This window comes from Poecilia mexicana, unplaced genomic scaffold (genome assembly GCF_051168715.1).
Source record: "Poecilia mexicana isolate PSO_F unplaced genomic scaffold, ASM5116871v1 scaffold_17, whole genome shotgun sequence".
In the NCBI taxonomy this organism is placed as follows: Eukaryota; Metazoa; Chordata; class Actinopteri; order Cyprinodontiformes; family Poeciliidae; genus Poecilia; species Poecilia mexicana.
In genome coordinates, this window is record NW_028263386.1 from 131,296 (window position 1) to 146,673 (window position 15,378).

General features: G+C 44.0%; 1 protein-coding gene across 1 annotated transcript; it reads right to left on the reverse strand.

Moving 5' to 3' along the window:
* Nucleotides 1-1,884: 1,884 nt before the first annotated feature.
* Nucleotides 1,885-15,083, reverse strand: LOC106921414 (inositol monophosphatase 1-like). Its single transcript, XM_088014618.1, has 9 exons — nt 14,989-15,083; nt 14,115-14,193; nt 13,798-13,931; nt 13,589-13,693; nt 4,902-4,947; nt 3,890-3,998; nt 3,716-3,824; nt 2,103-2,254; nt 1,885-2,030 (listed from the first exon to the last, which is right to left on the reverse strand). Exons 2-9 carry the CDS (start codon nt 14,175-14,177, stop codon nt 1,900-1,902), a joined length of 849 nt encoding a protein of 282 aa, XP_087870744.1. The 5' UTR covers nt 14,178-14,193; nt 14,989-15,083; the 3' UTR covers nt 1,885-1,899.
* Nucleotides 15,084-15,378: the final 295 nt, after the last annotated feature.

Below are 15,378 nucleotides of genomic sequence, written 5' to 3' on the forward strand. Positions count from 1 at the left end.
CTCTGTGTTGACCTGTCCAGGTGACCTACCTCTCACCCAGAATGTTGGCTGGAGGGGCAGCAGCACCTCCTGACCCCACTAGGGACCAGGATGTTAGAAAATGGATGGATGGACGTTGTGCTATTCTTATTTAGTGATGTAGTCATGTTAGTTGTGTTACCACCCCACGCCACCAGAGGCGTAGTAGACCCGAATAGATGAGACTAAGGAGCAGATTTAGAAGTAAAAACTGTTCAAAACTGTGAGCTGACCTGAAGAACAAAAGAGAAGTTCAAATGCATGCTGAGAGTGAAACTCCTTCCTAAAGATGAAGATGCATCACAGATTTCAAAAGAAAATAAATCCAGCAGCACCTTGGTCTCCGACCACGAGCGGAACAAGTCAGCATCGGGCCGGGGGGCGGGCCCAATCACCAGGCCCCTAACCAATCACCGGGCCCCTAAGGAATCACCGGGCCCCTTACGTGGAGTGAAACTAAAACTGTTCGGGGTGGGGGTGTATTTAACATTAAATACACCATTCTCAACAGGTGAGGGCGCACTTTCTCTGTCTATAATCACATATTTCAATGACTTGAAACCACTCCTCCCTCCCTGGCACCTCCAGGCCTGGTCCCCCATCCGGCCCAGTTTGGGGGGCAGCAGCCCCCCCAATAGCTCCGCGCCTGTCTCCGACCCGGTTTGGAGCAGAACCTGGCTGCTCCAAACCGGGTCGGTTCCCCTGAGAGGCTCAGAGCCGCTGGCTGGACTCAGGTGTGCTTCACCGCTACATTAGACGCGCAGCGGGGCGCCACCTCTTCCTGCTCCGCTGCAGCTCTGCATGTGCTGCAACCTGCTTGAGGTCTGGGGCACAAAGTATGCATATTAGGGCTGTTGTAAACAAATATTTTAGTAATCGAGTAATCTATCGATTATTCCTACAATTAATCGGGTAATTGGATAAAAAAAAAGATAAAATATTGATAAATCTGGCGTAACACCAGTGTTACTATCAAATATCAATATCGGTCCAATTTTTCACATTTGAGCTTCCTTAAGTTTATCTGTAGTTTAGAAAATTAACCTGTAACAATAAAAGTTCACTCTCTAAGTTAACCTGAAGAAAAATTACACGAAGATCTGAAATTACATTCAATTTAATAATAAAGAGGCAGGCTATTATAAAGAAATGTCTAAACTCCAGCTTTCTGTTTATGATTCATCTTCAGTCAGTTTATAGATGAACTCTCACGTCGCCCAGACATTTATATCGTTTGTGTTCATGTTGGATTTGACTCCTGCATTCATCCACACAGAAACATCTACAGGTCAGTAACGTCACGATGCGCTTCGCCACCCATTTGTTGCGACCAGGATGATATGAAGTTTATGTTCCGGTAATTTTAGTAAAGCCGCCCGCCGTGTTCAGTCTCTACCTGTAGAAATCCTCCTCAGCTCTGAACCAGCAGCTCCGGAGCAGAAAGGCTGCCGGACTCCCGGATCGCTCCGGTCATTTAAGGATGTTTGTTGGTTCCCGAAAACGATGAAAACCCGAAATTATCATTAATTAATAAAATCCCCGCGGGCCGAACTGGAAGATTGGACATTATGCAGCTAACACTTAGCTTTCATCAACAACTCAGAGGCGGAAGTGAGAGTGACGCGCAACGCAAATAATGTTCCGGCCGGAACACGGCGCGCTAAATGATAAAACATAAATTAACGAAGCTTCGAGGGACTCGAATCACTCCAGGAATCGTTTCAGCCCTTATGCGTACGCACAAGTCGATTGTCTGTCGGTTCTGTTGCTGGGAGGTGGGAAGCAGCTGATGAACGGGTCAGAGGTGGTTCTGTTGAGTAGAACCTGGGAGAACCTGCTGGGCAGAATAAAGACTCGGACTCTGTGTTCTGGCTGGACCGTTTAATCAGAGGCAGCAGGCGGCATGTCATCTCTGTCCGGCCTGTAGGGGGCGATATGCTCCACCAGCTGAAGCGCCACGCTGCGGTTGTTGGCCGCCAAGATCCTCCTGGACATCAGGTCCGCGTCTCCACCTGGACAGATACAGACATGTGAGGCGGCGGCGGTGGCAGTGGCGGGCACATGGCGTGCCGCGGCGTCCTCACCGTCCACATCCATCACAACTCCTCCAGCCTCCAGAACCAGCAAGGATCCGGCAGCAACGTCCCAGACGTGCATCCCCATCTCATAGTAGGCCTCCACGCAGCCGGACGCAACCAGGCTCAGGTTGACGGCCGCGGTGCCGGCGCCACGCACCCTGGAGACACGCAGGGTCAGCAACGGGGGGCAACAAAGGGCAAGAAGGGGGCAACAAACAACACACAGTTGTACCAGCAGCATGAAGACAAGTCCATGTGTACTACAGGTACTACAGGTACTTCAGGTACTACAGGTACTTCAGGTACTACAGGTACTACAGGTACTTCAGGTACTACAGGTACTACAGGTACTACAGGTACTTCAGGTACTTCAGGTACTACAGGTACTACAGGTACTTCAGGTACTACAGGTACTACAGGTACTACAGGTACTTCAGGTACTACAGGTACTACAGGTACTACAGGTACTTCAGGTACTTCAGGTACTTCAGGTACTACAGGTACTACAGGTACTTCAGGTACTTCAGGTACTTCAGGTACTACAGGTACTTCAGGTACTTCAGGTACTACAGGTACTTCAGGTACTACAGGTACTACAGGTACTACAGGTACTACAGGTACTACAGGTACTTCAGGTACTTCAGGTACTTCAGGTACTACAGGTACTACAGGTACTTCAGGTACTACAGGTACTTCAGGTACTTCAGGTACTACAGGTACTACAGGTACTTCAGGTACTACAGGTACTACAGGTACTACAGGTACTTCAGGTACTACAGGTACTACAGGTACTTCAGGTACTTCAGGTACTACAGGTACTACAGGTACTTCAGGTACTTCAGGTACTACAGGTACTTCAGGTACTACAGGTACTACAGGTACTTCAGGTACTTCAGGTACTACAGGTACTTCAGGTACTACAGGTACTTCAGGTACTTCAGGTACTTCAGGTACTACAGGTACTACAGGTACTACAGGTACTACAGGTACTTCAGGTACTACAGGTACTTCAGGTACTACAGGTACTACAGGTACTTCAGGTACTACAGGTACTTCAGGTACTACAGGTACTTCAGGTACTTCAGGTACTACAGGTACTTCAGGTACTACAGGTACTACAGGTACTTCAGGTACTACAGGTACTTCAGGTACTTCAGGTACTTCAGGTACTACAGGTACTTCAGGTACTACAGGTACTACAGGTACTTCAGGTACTTCAGGTACTACAGGTACTTCAGGTACTACAGGTACTTCAGGTACTACAGGTACTACAGGTACTTCAGGTACTACAGGTACTTCAGGTACTACAGGTACTACAGGTACTTCAGGTACTACAGGTACTTCAGGTACTACAGGTACTACAGGTACTACAGGTACTTCAGGTACTACAGGTACTACAGGTACTACAGGTACTTCAGGTACTACAGGTACTTCAGGTACTTCAGGTACTTCAGGTACTACAGGTACTACAGGTACTTCAGGTACTACAGGTACTTCAGGTACTACAGGTACTTCAGGTACTACAGGTACTTCAGGTACTACAGGTACTACAGGTACTTCAGGTACTTCAGGTACTACAGGTACTTCAGGTACTTCAGGTACTTCAGGTACTACAGTACCCGTGCACTGGGAGGCTCAGGATGTTCCTCAGGCTGCTGAAGATCTTGTCCACGACTTCTGGGTCTCTGTTGGATCCGAACTCGGTGGCGATGATGGAGCGATGAACATCTGGAATCGACAGGTTGGGTCTGATGCTGCTCTCAGGAGATTATTGGTGATTATTGGTGACTGACCCGTCTGATCAGAAACCTGCAGCGGCTCCCCATTGCAGAACGCCCCCCTGCCCCGCCGGGCTGTGAACATCTTGTCCTCCAGGCAGCTGTAGACCACGCCCACCTCCACCTGAGGATGACATCAGCAGACTGCCTCATTAGGACAATTCATTCGGTTTCTCTTAAAGCAGTTTAGCTATAAGAATTTTATCATCATTATAATAATAATAGAAAGTTGTGAAAAATAATTGCAGAACAGGAAAACGTAAGCAGCGACGCGGTTTGGACATTCGGTTCCCCTCCAGGCTCCTGTAGATCCGCCGCTCACTGATGTTTCTCCAGAACTGAGGCTTCAACCTGAATCATTAAAGCTGGAAGGCTCCAAACTTCCTGCTTCAAATTCTGACCCGACTGAAGTTGTTCTTTCCGGACCAGAACCTCTGAACAGAACCTGATCAGTGGATCACAGATGTGGGTCAAATGATCCTCCAGTGATGAAGTAAAGAAGCTCTGAGTTATTTTAACCAGGATGTTATTTAAATCCCATATTAGTTTCTAGGGTTTCCTTCCTTCATCTCTAGAATATTTGCAGCATTAGAATCGAATCCATGAATCTTTTGGCAGGAACTTTTCTCTATCAGGACCTTCATCAGCTCCATCAGCTTTTCCTGAAGTATTTGCAGGTTGCTGGAGGACAAACTGTCCACTTTTTCACACCTCCTCCTACTTTTCTTCAATCTGCATCTTTGCATTAATTTTCTCTGTTATTTTTCTCTACATAGAAGATACACTGGGTCTGTTAGCTGTGATGCCGACACAATGCTGCCATCAACTAATGGTTGTGCTTCTCCAGTTGACCCCGTCTCTTGGTCCTTAGCCCTGTCTGTCTCTAGATACAGCTTGGCTGAGCTTTTACTAGTTATCTGATTAGTTATCAGATTCTTTGCTCAATTTGAAAATATTTTGTCCGTTTGTGCCACCAGGGGGCTCCACCAGACTGATGGACGGACAGAGTCATGTGACCAAATCTTACCCTTTTGTTGATGGTGAAGCCGATGGAGATGGCGATGAAAGGAAACCTGCAGACAAACACGAGATGTGATTCAGGCGTGGAGAGACAGCAGCGGCTCCTGCAGGCGGTAACAGGGAGCTACACATTTTACTGAGGGGGCAATGAAGGATCAACACACACACACACACACACACACAGGGATGCATTGACCTCTGACATCAGCAGTGACCAATAAAGCAGAGTGAATAATCTGATGTTCTGCCGTTCAGTTAAAGCATTAATAAACATTTACTGTATAGAGTTTAGTAAATAAACCGTTAAAATAAATTCACATCCAATTTCCAACCCAATAATGCTGAAGGGGTTACAGAGTCAGGAGGCGTCTGCAGGACTTCTGCTAAGATCTGCTAGCCGTCTGGTGCCAACACTGTTAGTGGAAGGACAGCTGATCTCCTTCATCCAGATGAATATTTCTTTGTTGGTCAGAATCTGCTTCTAAAAAATCTTCCTCTCTCATTCCTCCGTGGGATTTTTGGTTGCAAAAAATGATCCATAGTTGCACTGCAGGTTCCTCCAGTTTGCTTCCCGGAAGAAATAAAACGCATCTGCAAAGTTCAACTCCTGTTGCATGAAGAGTTTTTTAATTAGAAGAAAAAAATTTTATTGAAAATTTGGTCTTTTGAGTTAAATGCCACAACTACAAATTAAAAATTTTAAATTAGATGGGAAAAAAAACAACTAACTAATATTTCCTGAGGGTGCTATAGCGCCCCCCAGTGCCTCCACTGGGAGGGACTAAAATCAGGCCTGGAGTTCCCGGGTCTCCTGCTCTCCAAAGGTCATCCTGAGGCCAGCGTAGATATAGACAGCATAGATCTAGACCAGGGCTGGGCGATCCTGGTCCTGGAGGTCCGAGTCCTGCAGCTCTTAGACTCCCTGGTCCAACACACCTGGATCCAGCAGCTGAATCTCCTCCTCAGTGCATCAGGTTCTGCTGACGACCTCGTTATTTGACTCGGGTGTGTTGAAGTAGAGACACATCTAAAAGTTGCAGGAGGCCCTCCAGGCCTGGAGCTGCCACCCCTGCAGTAGAGAGCAGTGTTTCTCCACCCCGGTCCTCAGGCCCCCCGTCCTGCATGTTTTAGGTGTTTCCCTTCTGCTACACCTGAATTGTATCTCTGGGTGATTAGGCTTCTGCAGCACTTGATGGTCATGCAATCATTTGAATCAGAGGCACATCTAAAACATGGAGAGCAGGGGGGCGGTGAGGACCAGGGTGGAGAAACACTGATGTAGAGCAGGGGTGTCCAAAGTGGGTCCTGGAGGCCCAAAGTGGGTCCTGGAGGCCCAAAGTGGGTCCTGGAGGCCCGGCATCCTGCATGTTCTATTCTCTCCCTGCTGGTAGAAACAACCTCCTCAGCAGGTCGGTGTTCCTCTCAGGCCTCTAATGAGCCGTTATTTGATGCAGGTGTGTTAAACCAGGGAGGGACTGAAACATGCAGGATGCCGGGCCTCCAGGACCCACTTTGGGCCCCCTGATCTAGAGGCTCATGTTGAGGCTCTGTTCTCAACAGCCGGGGGTGGGACATGAGTGGCTGCAGCCAATCAGGAAGAGGGACATGAGTGGCTGCAGCCAATCAGGAAGAGGGACATGAGTGGCTGCAGCCAATCAGGAAGAAGGACATGACCAAACCCTAAGCTGAAGCAATAAGTCTAAAAATCATGACGGCATGTGATGTAAACATGAGATATATTCATAATTCAGCCATGGCGCTCATCATCTATCAGCCAATCAAAGGAGGCGTTGGAGCGATAAGCCCCGCCCACTTGGGACCGGCTGCGTAATCAACGTTTCAGCAGGGCCGAGCGCAAATCGTGACACCGCACCTACTAATGGCACTTCCGGTGGCAGGTGTGACACCTGTCACAAGTGCCACTGTTTTCGGGTCTAGCTGCCAGAGTTGCCACTGCGTTCGGCTGACCTCGGCACCTCGTACTGGCACTTCCTCTGACACCTGCCATTAGTGCCACTGTTTTCGGGTCTAGCTGTCAGTGTTGCCACTGACTTAGGCAAATGGACTACATATCCCATGATGCTTTATTACTAGTAGAAGAAGAACTTAAAGACAGACGAAGAAGACAGAATTTAATAAGAGTTTTTTTTTCGCAGAAATACTTATGTTAGCTGAATTCCTACACGTTTTGTATGATTCGTTCATCCTATTTATTCACTAAAGTTCATCTGAATAATCCAGCCGACTCCTTCCGTCTTTGAATTAATCAAATACACAGCAGGTATCAGGGATGCCATTGGTTTCAGCACCTTTGTAACAGCTGAGTCTGGCTTCCACTAGAGCTGCTGTTGGTGTCCAGGATGTTTCAGAGCTGTCACAACTGGTGCCGATGTTTTGGGGGATGGCAATGACAGTTTTTGGAAAACGTGTTACTTATAATGCGTGTTTATAAATAAAATTTCAATGGTAATTGGTTATTTATCCATTTAACACTTTGAATATTTTTGACTGAGTTTAATTCAAGCAAGATGGCCAATTGAATATACTATAAAGTGTCACTATTACAGTGGAACCTGTCACTATGTTCAAGGACACATCTGGTTAATCACACATCACTGATAGTTAATAGGACTTTTTACTTAATCAAAATGACATTCAACCCTTGCCCATGTTTATATCGCAGAACAGTGGCTGACATGGTGCAACAGGAAGCCAAATGTTGCAACTGGATAATAGTAATAATAATCAGACTCTGTAAGCTATGCTAATTAACGTATATTGTAGAAATTAATAAAGTTTGAAAAATAAACTTAAACTTAATGATCATAATTTCTCATGGATGAATAATAAGTTATTTGATCCTGATGTAGTAAATTCACACGTTGACTAAACATGAATTTTACAGCAGACTTCAAATTGCTGTTTAAAGTATTTACATACAATGGCTAATAAATATTGACAAATCAATTACTATGCATATACTTTGTGACATAAACTTGAAAACATGTTGAAACATATCTGCCAAATAAAATAATATGTAAGCAGCACAATTTTCTTTGAAAAATCCTTTTCATCTTAAGTAAAACCCAAAGTAATTTTTATTTCCAAAAATATGTAACAATCTTGTTCTTAATGCTGCTTAAGATTCACACATTGTCAAAGTTTCTGAGATGTACATACTTTGTGTTTTGACTTATCAATATTCAATATTAGTGTAAAAAATTGAAGGTGGTTTAACTTGAAAGTGAAAGTCCTGCTGCCTTGAAAATGCTGTTGAAATGCATTTTGTAGCTCAGATTTTAGTCATTTTCTCATCTTTGAATAAGAAACTTTGAAGACAATGAACAGAACCAGAAACAAACACAGAGAAGCAACCTTCATGTATGCCACACAAATCTGGAATAAACTTGACAAGTAATGAAAAATAGCAGATTAAATTTATTAAATAATAAGTAATAACTCTTTAAAACTGGTTAACAGGCATTTTTGGAAAATTATGATAACATGTTTTTTTTAAAAATTGCATTATCTTAAATAAAACACTGAAAGTTATAGTGGCTGCCTGGTCTATTAGGTAATAGACCAGGCAGCCACTATAACTTATGACATCCTGTGAACTGTCATGGAACCATGCTGAACATAATGTCACTCTGGAATTGTCAATATCTCATGTTGCCACTGTCACAAATATTAACTAATAAGTCAATATTAGTGAACTTACCCGGTTTAATAATCAATAGCATTATATTAAGGTCCCTGTATGAAAATAATTATAATCCGGAACTGACAGGAGCTTGTCAGCACTGACATACCATGGCAACCGAGTGTCAGTTGTAGTGGTAGGTACCTATGGTAGCTATTATCAGCTGTTGCAGAAGAGGTCCCATCTGACAGTGCAGGAGTTGTCTTTCTCTGTTTAAGTCTGAACACCGGCTGTATATTTAAATATGTATGAGAATTATGTTGTAATTAAGATATATTTTATTTCTATTTGTTTGATCTAAAGTTATTCATATGCTACATTCTGTCTGAAACAGATAGAATGAGGTTAGCAGCCTGTGGCACCCATGGCCACCTTACTTGTGCCACCTTATCTAAGGGTAAGGTGGCACAAGTGGCACCTGTCAAGAAAACTGGCATGGACTTGTGAGATCTCTCTAGGTACACGCAGAAAGCAGGGTAAGGGCCTGGGGAGTAACAGTAATCTTGTATTGATTTAAGAATGATTAAAGAAATGAAATACAAAATACATAAGTTGTGTAATAGTTGAAATGATTGATGTATTGTAATCACAATGTATGACTGAAATATATAATCTGTATTCATGATCTGCGGTAACAGTAACAACTTAGTTGTTATGTACGATTTCAGATAATGGTAAAACAAATTGATTATGTTTTGAGTTAACTGTGTTTCATGGTACATTATAAGATTGCAGAGTTGAGCACAGGAAAATAAAAGAATGAATCAGGTCACAAGCACTGAGCTGGCTGGGCGGGGGCCTCAGAACAAATTGCCAAAAAAGGTAATAACTACCAGATGGCCAACAGAAAAGAGAGAAGTGTTGCAAAGGAGTTGCAGCAGTCAGACGCAATAGAGGGAGGTTTGTGTATTACCAAATTCAGGGTGGAACGAGGTTTGGGCAGGACGGTACTTCCCGATGAGATATTTGGGAAGGATGAGTCATAAGACCTCTCCCATACACAACTGTGGGCCAAGAGGGTTTAAAAGCCAGCGAGCTGGGGAGGAAACTGTTCTTAATCCGCGGCGCTGAAGGAGAGTCAACAAGAGGACGCAGGCGAAAAGATCAGCAGAGGACCACACCCTGGGACCAAGGGAAAAGTTGAGACTTCTCGCCGCAAAGAAGGACAAGATCCGTCAGCCCCAGCCTTGGCCCCTGAATCCGACCGTCTCCTCTGCCTCCACCCTACGATCCCTATTCAACAGCAGCAGACTTGGGGAAAAGACAAAGGTCACTAAGTGATGAAGATTCTGTTCGTCTAAAAGAAATTGGACAGATTGGCTTTGCTGCTTTTCCGAAAGAGGACTTTGCCCCACCAGGACAGAGACTCTGACCAAGGACGACTAAAGGTTTCGGCTGCCAAGATCGACCAACAACGGGTGTGAGTTGCCCTGCCCCCAAAGCCTCGCTCAGTAAGAATAGTGACACAGGTTAGGGATTAGAAAGAAGATAGGGTATGATTAATTTTATGATTTGAGATTATTACTTGTTACTATTTTATAATTTCTTTTACTAAATTTGCTTGTCATTTACCCCTGCTAAAGCTTGCTTAATAAAAATATATAATAAAAAATAATAATAGAAGTTGTGGACATTGAAATTAATTAAGTCACCGATTATTGAGAGTTCTCCTGGTTTTAAGTAAAATCTACATGCATGATTCTAGAAATTTGATGGCTTCGTACTTTCCTTTGGTGAGTAATAAATAATGGCCCTGGGACTTATATCTAAGTCACTAAATCCAATCTAGCCAATAACAAGTGCACGTTATTTTCAGGAGAAAAGCTACCGTTAACAGGAGTGGTTGTTGAAGCTATGCGGCAGTGAGAGCTACTCTGCCGACTGTTTCTCAACTGAAAAGGGCCGTAACTTCTGGATCTGAAGGTAGTTAGAGCTAGACGAGTTTTCTCCGCCGCCAGTTTAAATAGAATTTCTCTAGTAAACCTATGAAAGGGTAAGACCCAGGTTTCAGGGATTTTCCGGACCTGTTAGACAGAGAACTGGTCAATAGTCAGTCAGTGGTGAGGTTAGGGCGTGGCTGGCTATTGCAGAACAACGAACACACCTTACCCAGAAGCCCATGGCACAAGTGACACCTTATGGCAACTGTCAACATGTTTTCACTGAGGCTGTTTATTGGAAACTGAAATTTGAGACTGTATAAAAAATAGACCAGGGCATATTTGCTTTTTTAAGGGAACAGAATACTTAAGAGGAAATGCAATACGTTGTGCCAGATCCACCATTATTTTCATTAATTATAAATTCATTCATATTAAATCTGACACAGAAGCTGTCACCAAAGAATATTCTATTCCTATTCTATTGTTTTCCCCACTAAGCATATTTAAATATGCTGAAGTATGTATAATACAATTAAAAATACTTTAAAAATACAACTGTTTATAAATATGGCTGCATGTATAAGGTTTCCAGTAACAAAACAGCGTGTTATGAAAGATTAAATGTTCGAATACATCATTGTGCCTGTTAAACATATAACGCTGAGTGGAGCGGTCGAACGCTATAAGATGGCCGCCCTAAATCTCGTCAGCAAAAATAGGCGAGAGCGGTTCGTGAGGCGTGGGAGGTGCCAGTATGAGGTCGTGGAAACCCTTGGAAGGTGCCGAAGTCAGTGGCAACACTGACAGCTAGACCCGAAAGCAGTGGCACTTGTGACAGGTGGCAGCGGAAGTGCCAGTACGAGGTGCCGAGGTCAGCCGAAGTCAGCCGAACGCAGTGGCAGCACTGGCAGCTAGTCCCGAAAGCAGTGGCACTTGTGACAGGTGTCACACCTGCCACCGGAAGTGCCATTAGTAGGTGCGGTGTCACGATTTGCGCCTGCTGTCTCTCCAACGTTTACAGCAGGGATTCTCAACCTTTTTGAAACAATTAAAGTACAAATGAAAATACAGCTTTATAATCTGCTAATTAAATTGAAAACTGCTTCAACTGACGGAACCAGAAGCTGCTGGCAAACAAACAACAATCATAGCCGTTTATCTTTGGACGAACTAGCGCTCTGCTTTTATTCTTGTTCCTCCGGACGCAGCAGATCCAGTCTGGGTCCGGTGGGTGAAGGCTCGCTGGCAGAGCCTCCAGCAGCTCGGAGTGTTTCGGGTTTTGTTGAAACCATAAAGGAGAATCCTGATCCACTGGGTTCACTGGTTGTTAACGGGAAGAGGAGCTTCAGCCCTGAGCGCCGGAGACGGAAGTATTCAGACACTAAATATGTCTGCAGCATCGACATCAATACATAGACCCCTCATGGAGCGCTGAGTGGTACGTTATGGCGTCCGCCATTTTCTATGTGGCAGCAGAGGATCGGAGCTCCTTCAGTCCTGTTCTGTGTTTCAACTGTTTTGTGAAACAAACTGGATTCATTGGCTTTACCTTCCCCAGGTAAGGATGAAAGATCAGAATTACTTTGCAGCCAGAAATTCACTTCTAAACAACCGAGAAATATTTCCTATGTAGCTAAATTGGCCCAAAGTAGCCGCTGATTGTTAGCTTAGCAGCTAACGTTTTCATACTGTTTTCTAATGAGAGCTGATGGGAAACCGCTGTTAGAGGAGAAGTTCATTAGAAACCAGAGGATTTAGTGAGGAAAGATCAGTCAGGATCAGAGCTGGAGCTGCTGCTCTTCAGTCTGTTTCCAGCTCAGCTTCTCCATGTCGGTATTTAGCTATAAAGATGCTACGAGTCAGAGCCCAACATGCTGAAAATGGCTTTTTATGAATGTCAAGGAAACATATATGTAGTTTCACTTTTGGATAATTTCTCTTTTATCCTTGGCTTCAGCCTGTCACTTTCACTTTTTGTGTAAATATCTCAATCTGAAGTATCAGTGTATTAATGCAGCTTATGTAATGAAATAAAAATAATTTACTCTGTTAGAATTATTTTCACTCTTTGCTAGTTGACGTCCTGTAATAAATATTTTTCTCTGGAAAAAAGTAAGAAAAATATGTAGTTTAATGTTTGACAATGACTGATTTATAAATCAAGTCATTTCTCAATAATGTATAAAAAATAAATACAAGAAAATAATTTGTTGCCTTGAAACGTTAAATGTAGATTAAACTATGGAATTATGTAAATATGTTCTTTAAACACTGTAAAAATGTCTGTTCATCAATGTTAATATAAAAATGATCAGAATCATTTCTACCAAATAAAACATTGAGCTCTTTATTCAGAAATGCCCCAAAACATTAAATAATCACATCAGAAGTTAGAAACTCTCTTTAGTCATTTCTCTGATTACCAAATATATTAATGTGTGAGAAAATGTGTCAATGACAGGAATTAACTTAAAATACTTTGTAGAACGGCACTTTGTGAAGTTCGGTCCATTTACCTGTATTAGCTTACTGGGACATATTCCACATTCAATATGGCGGACGCTGTGACGTATCGCAGCAACGGGCCGACCCGCTCCACGACCTATGACCCGCCCCATGACCTATGACCCGCCCCATGACCTATGACCCGCCCCATGACCTATGACCCGCTCCATGACCTCTGACCCGCTCCACGAGCCGTCTATGTATTTATGTCTATGGTCTGCAGTACCGTTAGCTGTAGCCTAGCGGCTGGTTTCTTCTTCTGCTCATTACAGCTAATTAAACAACTGACTGGCACATCACTGCACCAAGTGGTGGAAACTCGTATTCTGTAAACTGTGCTACACCAGCACACAGGCAAAAACCTGGGGGTTCTTGAAGACCTCTAGGTGGCGCTGGAGGTCCAAATGTGGGTCGGGCCCTATGGTTCAGAATTTAGAGGAAACCGATGTCGGCCATTTTACCTTACAGTGGCAGATTCAACACGTGGAGTCAGGGCACTTACTGGTCACCAGTAAGCCTTTACTGGTGACCTTACCGCCTCACTATCACATCATTGATCAGACTGCTGTCCCTGGACAGATGAGTGGGATGAAATAAACGCACGCGTGAACGAAGTTGGTCGTTCCGTCGATGGGATCGATGATCCAGGTGGGATCATCAGTCAGGATGCTCGGCTCACCTGCCGCTACAGACTCCTCCCCTATGAACCTGCCAATGAAAGACACAAAAGGTTTTCTAAAGATGAAGCAAAGGTGCCGACACCAGAAGGTCCATGGAGCTGATTCAACATGCTGGGAGGCGGAGCTTCATACCTGTGCTGAGGGAATTTCTCTTTCACTGATTGGATGATGAGATGCTCCACCTTCTGGTCAGTTTGAGTGACTAAATCAACGGCTGAGCTCTTCGTCATCACCTTCCTGTCATCACTCAGAGCCTCACGCACCACCTGGTCAAAACAAGATCCAGTTCACCTGATCAATATATGATCTAACACATCAGTACAACATTTGGTGCAAAAATCATTCCAAAACTGGGTTTCAGCTTCAGCCTCAGTGGGTTCTAGTGGATCGGTTTCCTCACTGCAACCCGACCCGCTAGACCAGCGAGGATCTTTGTAAGGATGTCTCACCTGTCCAGCTTTCCGTGCGACAGCGACTGCGTGATCCATAACATTTTGGAGGATGTCAGCCATGCTGAGGGAGCAGCTCCTGCAGAGTCGTGGAGGTTAAAGGTCAGATCCGGTTGCTTGCTCTTACTCCTCAAAAAGGGTTAAAATGTTTACAAACATTTAACATCAGTGGAACCAAGAGCTTCAGGTGGTAAACTCAGAGCCGTCGGTGTCAACCACACAAACGATGAATTATTAATCTTCTTCATCTCAGTTGAAAAAAAAGAGCAGTTTTCCAAGTTATACTGATTCCTTCCAACTCCAGACTATCAGCAACAGTTTATAGAGGTTTTAATAAAAAATGATCCTTCTGTCATTCAGGAACGGTTAAACTTCTCTTTAAATCATGCAGTAAATATGAACATTTCTGGACCCATGTCCAGCAGGAAAATTTTTTTAAAAACTTTTTCAGACAATCAGATACGGTTTTCACTTGGAAAATAAAAAATAATTTGGCCTTACTTTTTTTTTATTATTTATCAATGTCTTAAGATTTCCTCCTTTCCTTCAAGCTTTTAAAATGATCAGATCTGATCAGAAAGTTCATTAAACAGTGTGATTTTAATGCTCGGCTTTCACTTAATGCTTGCAGATTTATAAAGGGAACATGTGAAACACGCAGGTTGTCAATCGGTTGTTTGTTCTGGAGCCTCCGTGTTTGTTGATCGGGACCAATCAGCTGCAGCCATGAAGCTCAACCTCAGTCCGGTCATCAGTTTCAGTTCAGATGCTAAAAAAACTGAAGCTCTACTTCAATAAAAACAGCGGCTTTCTGACCGGAATCAGACCCAGAACCGGGAGCAACAAACGGTACCGAGAAAACAATCGAACTCACCTGCTATTGATCTGCTTTGATTGTACTTCCTGGTTCTTCTTCTGCTTTTGTTCCACTGCGTCCCGCCTCCATGCTGCCCTCTGGTGGAGAGCGGTGGTCCGGGGAACGGCAGGCGGCCATAGAGCTCAAACTGTGGCACCTGCCACGGCGTAAAAGCAGCAGCTTTAACAGTGTATAAATAATTTTAATTTGAACAAATGAATAAAATAATAATAAAAGAAAAAACAGAATACATGCACTTAGTCAAACAGCCACCACTGATTCAGTGGTAGATGCCACTAAGTGGGCAGAATCAGTGTCAGAGCCGCCATGGGTTAGATTTATTATCAATACTTTAAAGCAGGGGTCCCCAAGCTACGGCCCGCGGGCCGGATCCGGCCCGCCACGTCG

Bases quoted from the DNA above. Each gene is read 5' to 3' on its own strand.
- LOC106921414 (XM_088014618.1), bottom strand. From the start codon at position 14,177: ATGGCTGACATCCTCCAAAATGTTATGGATCACGCAGTCGCTGTCGCA. The intron at 13,694-13,797 runs GTATGAAGCTCC...TTTCATTGGCAG, and splicing joins GAGAAATTCCCTCAGCACAG to GTTCATAGGGGAGGAGTCTG. The intron at 3,999-4,901 runs GTAAGATTTGGT...TGTCATCCTCAG, and splicing joins GCTTCACCATCAACAAAAGG to GTGGAGGTGGGCGTGGTCTA.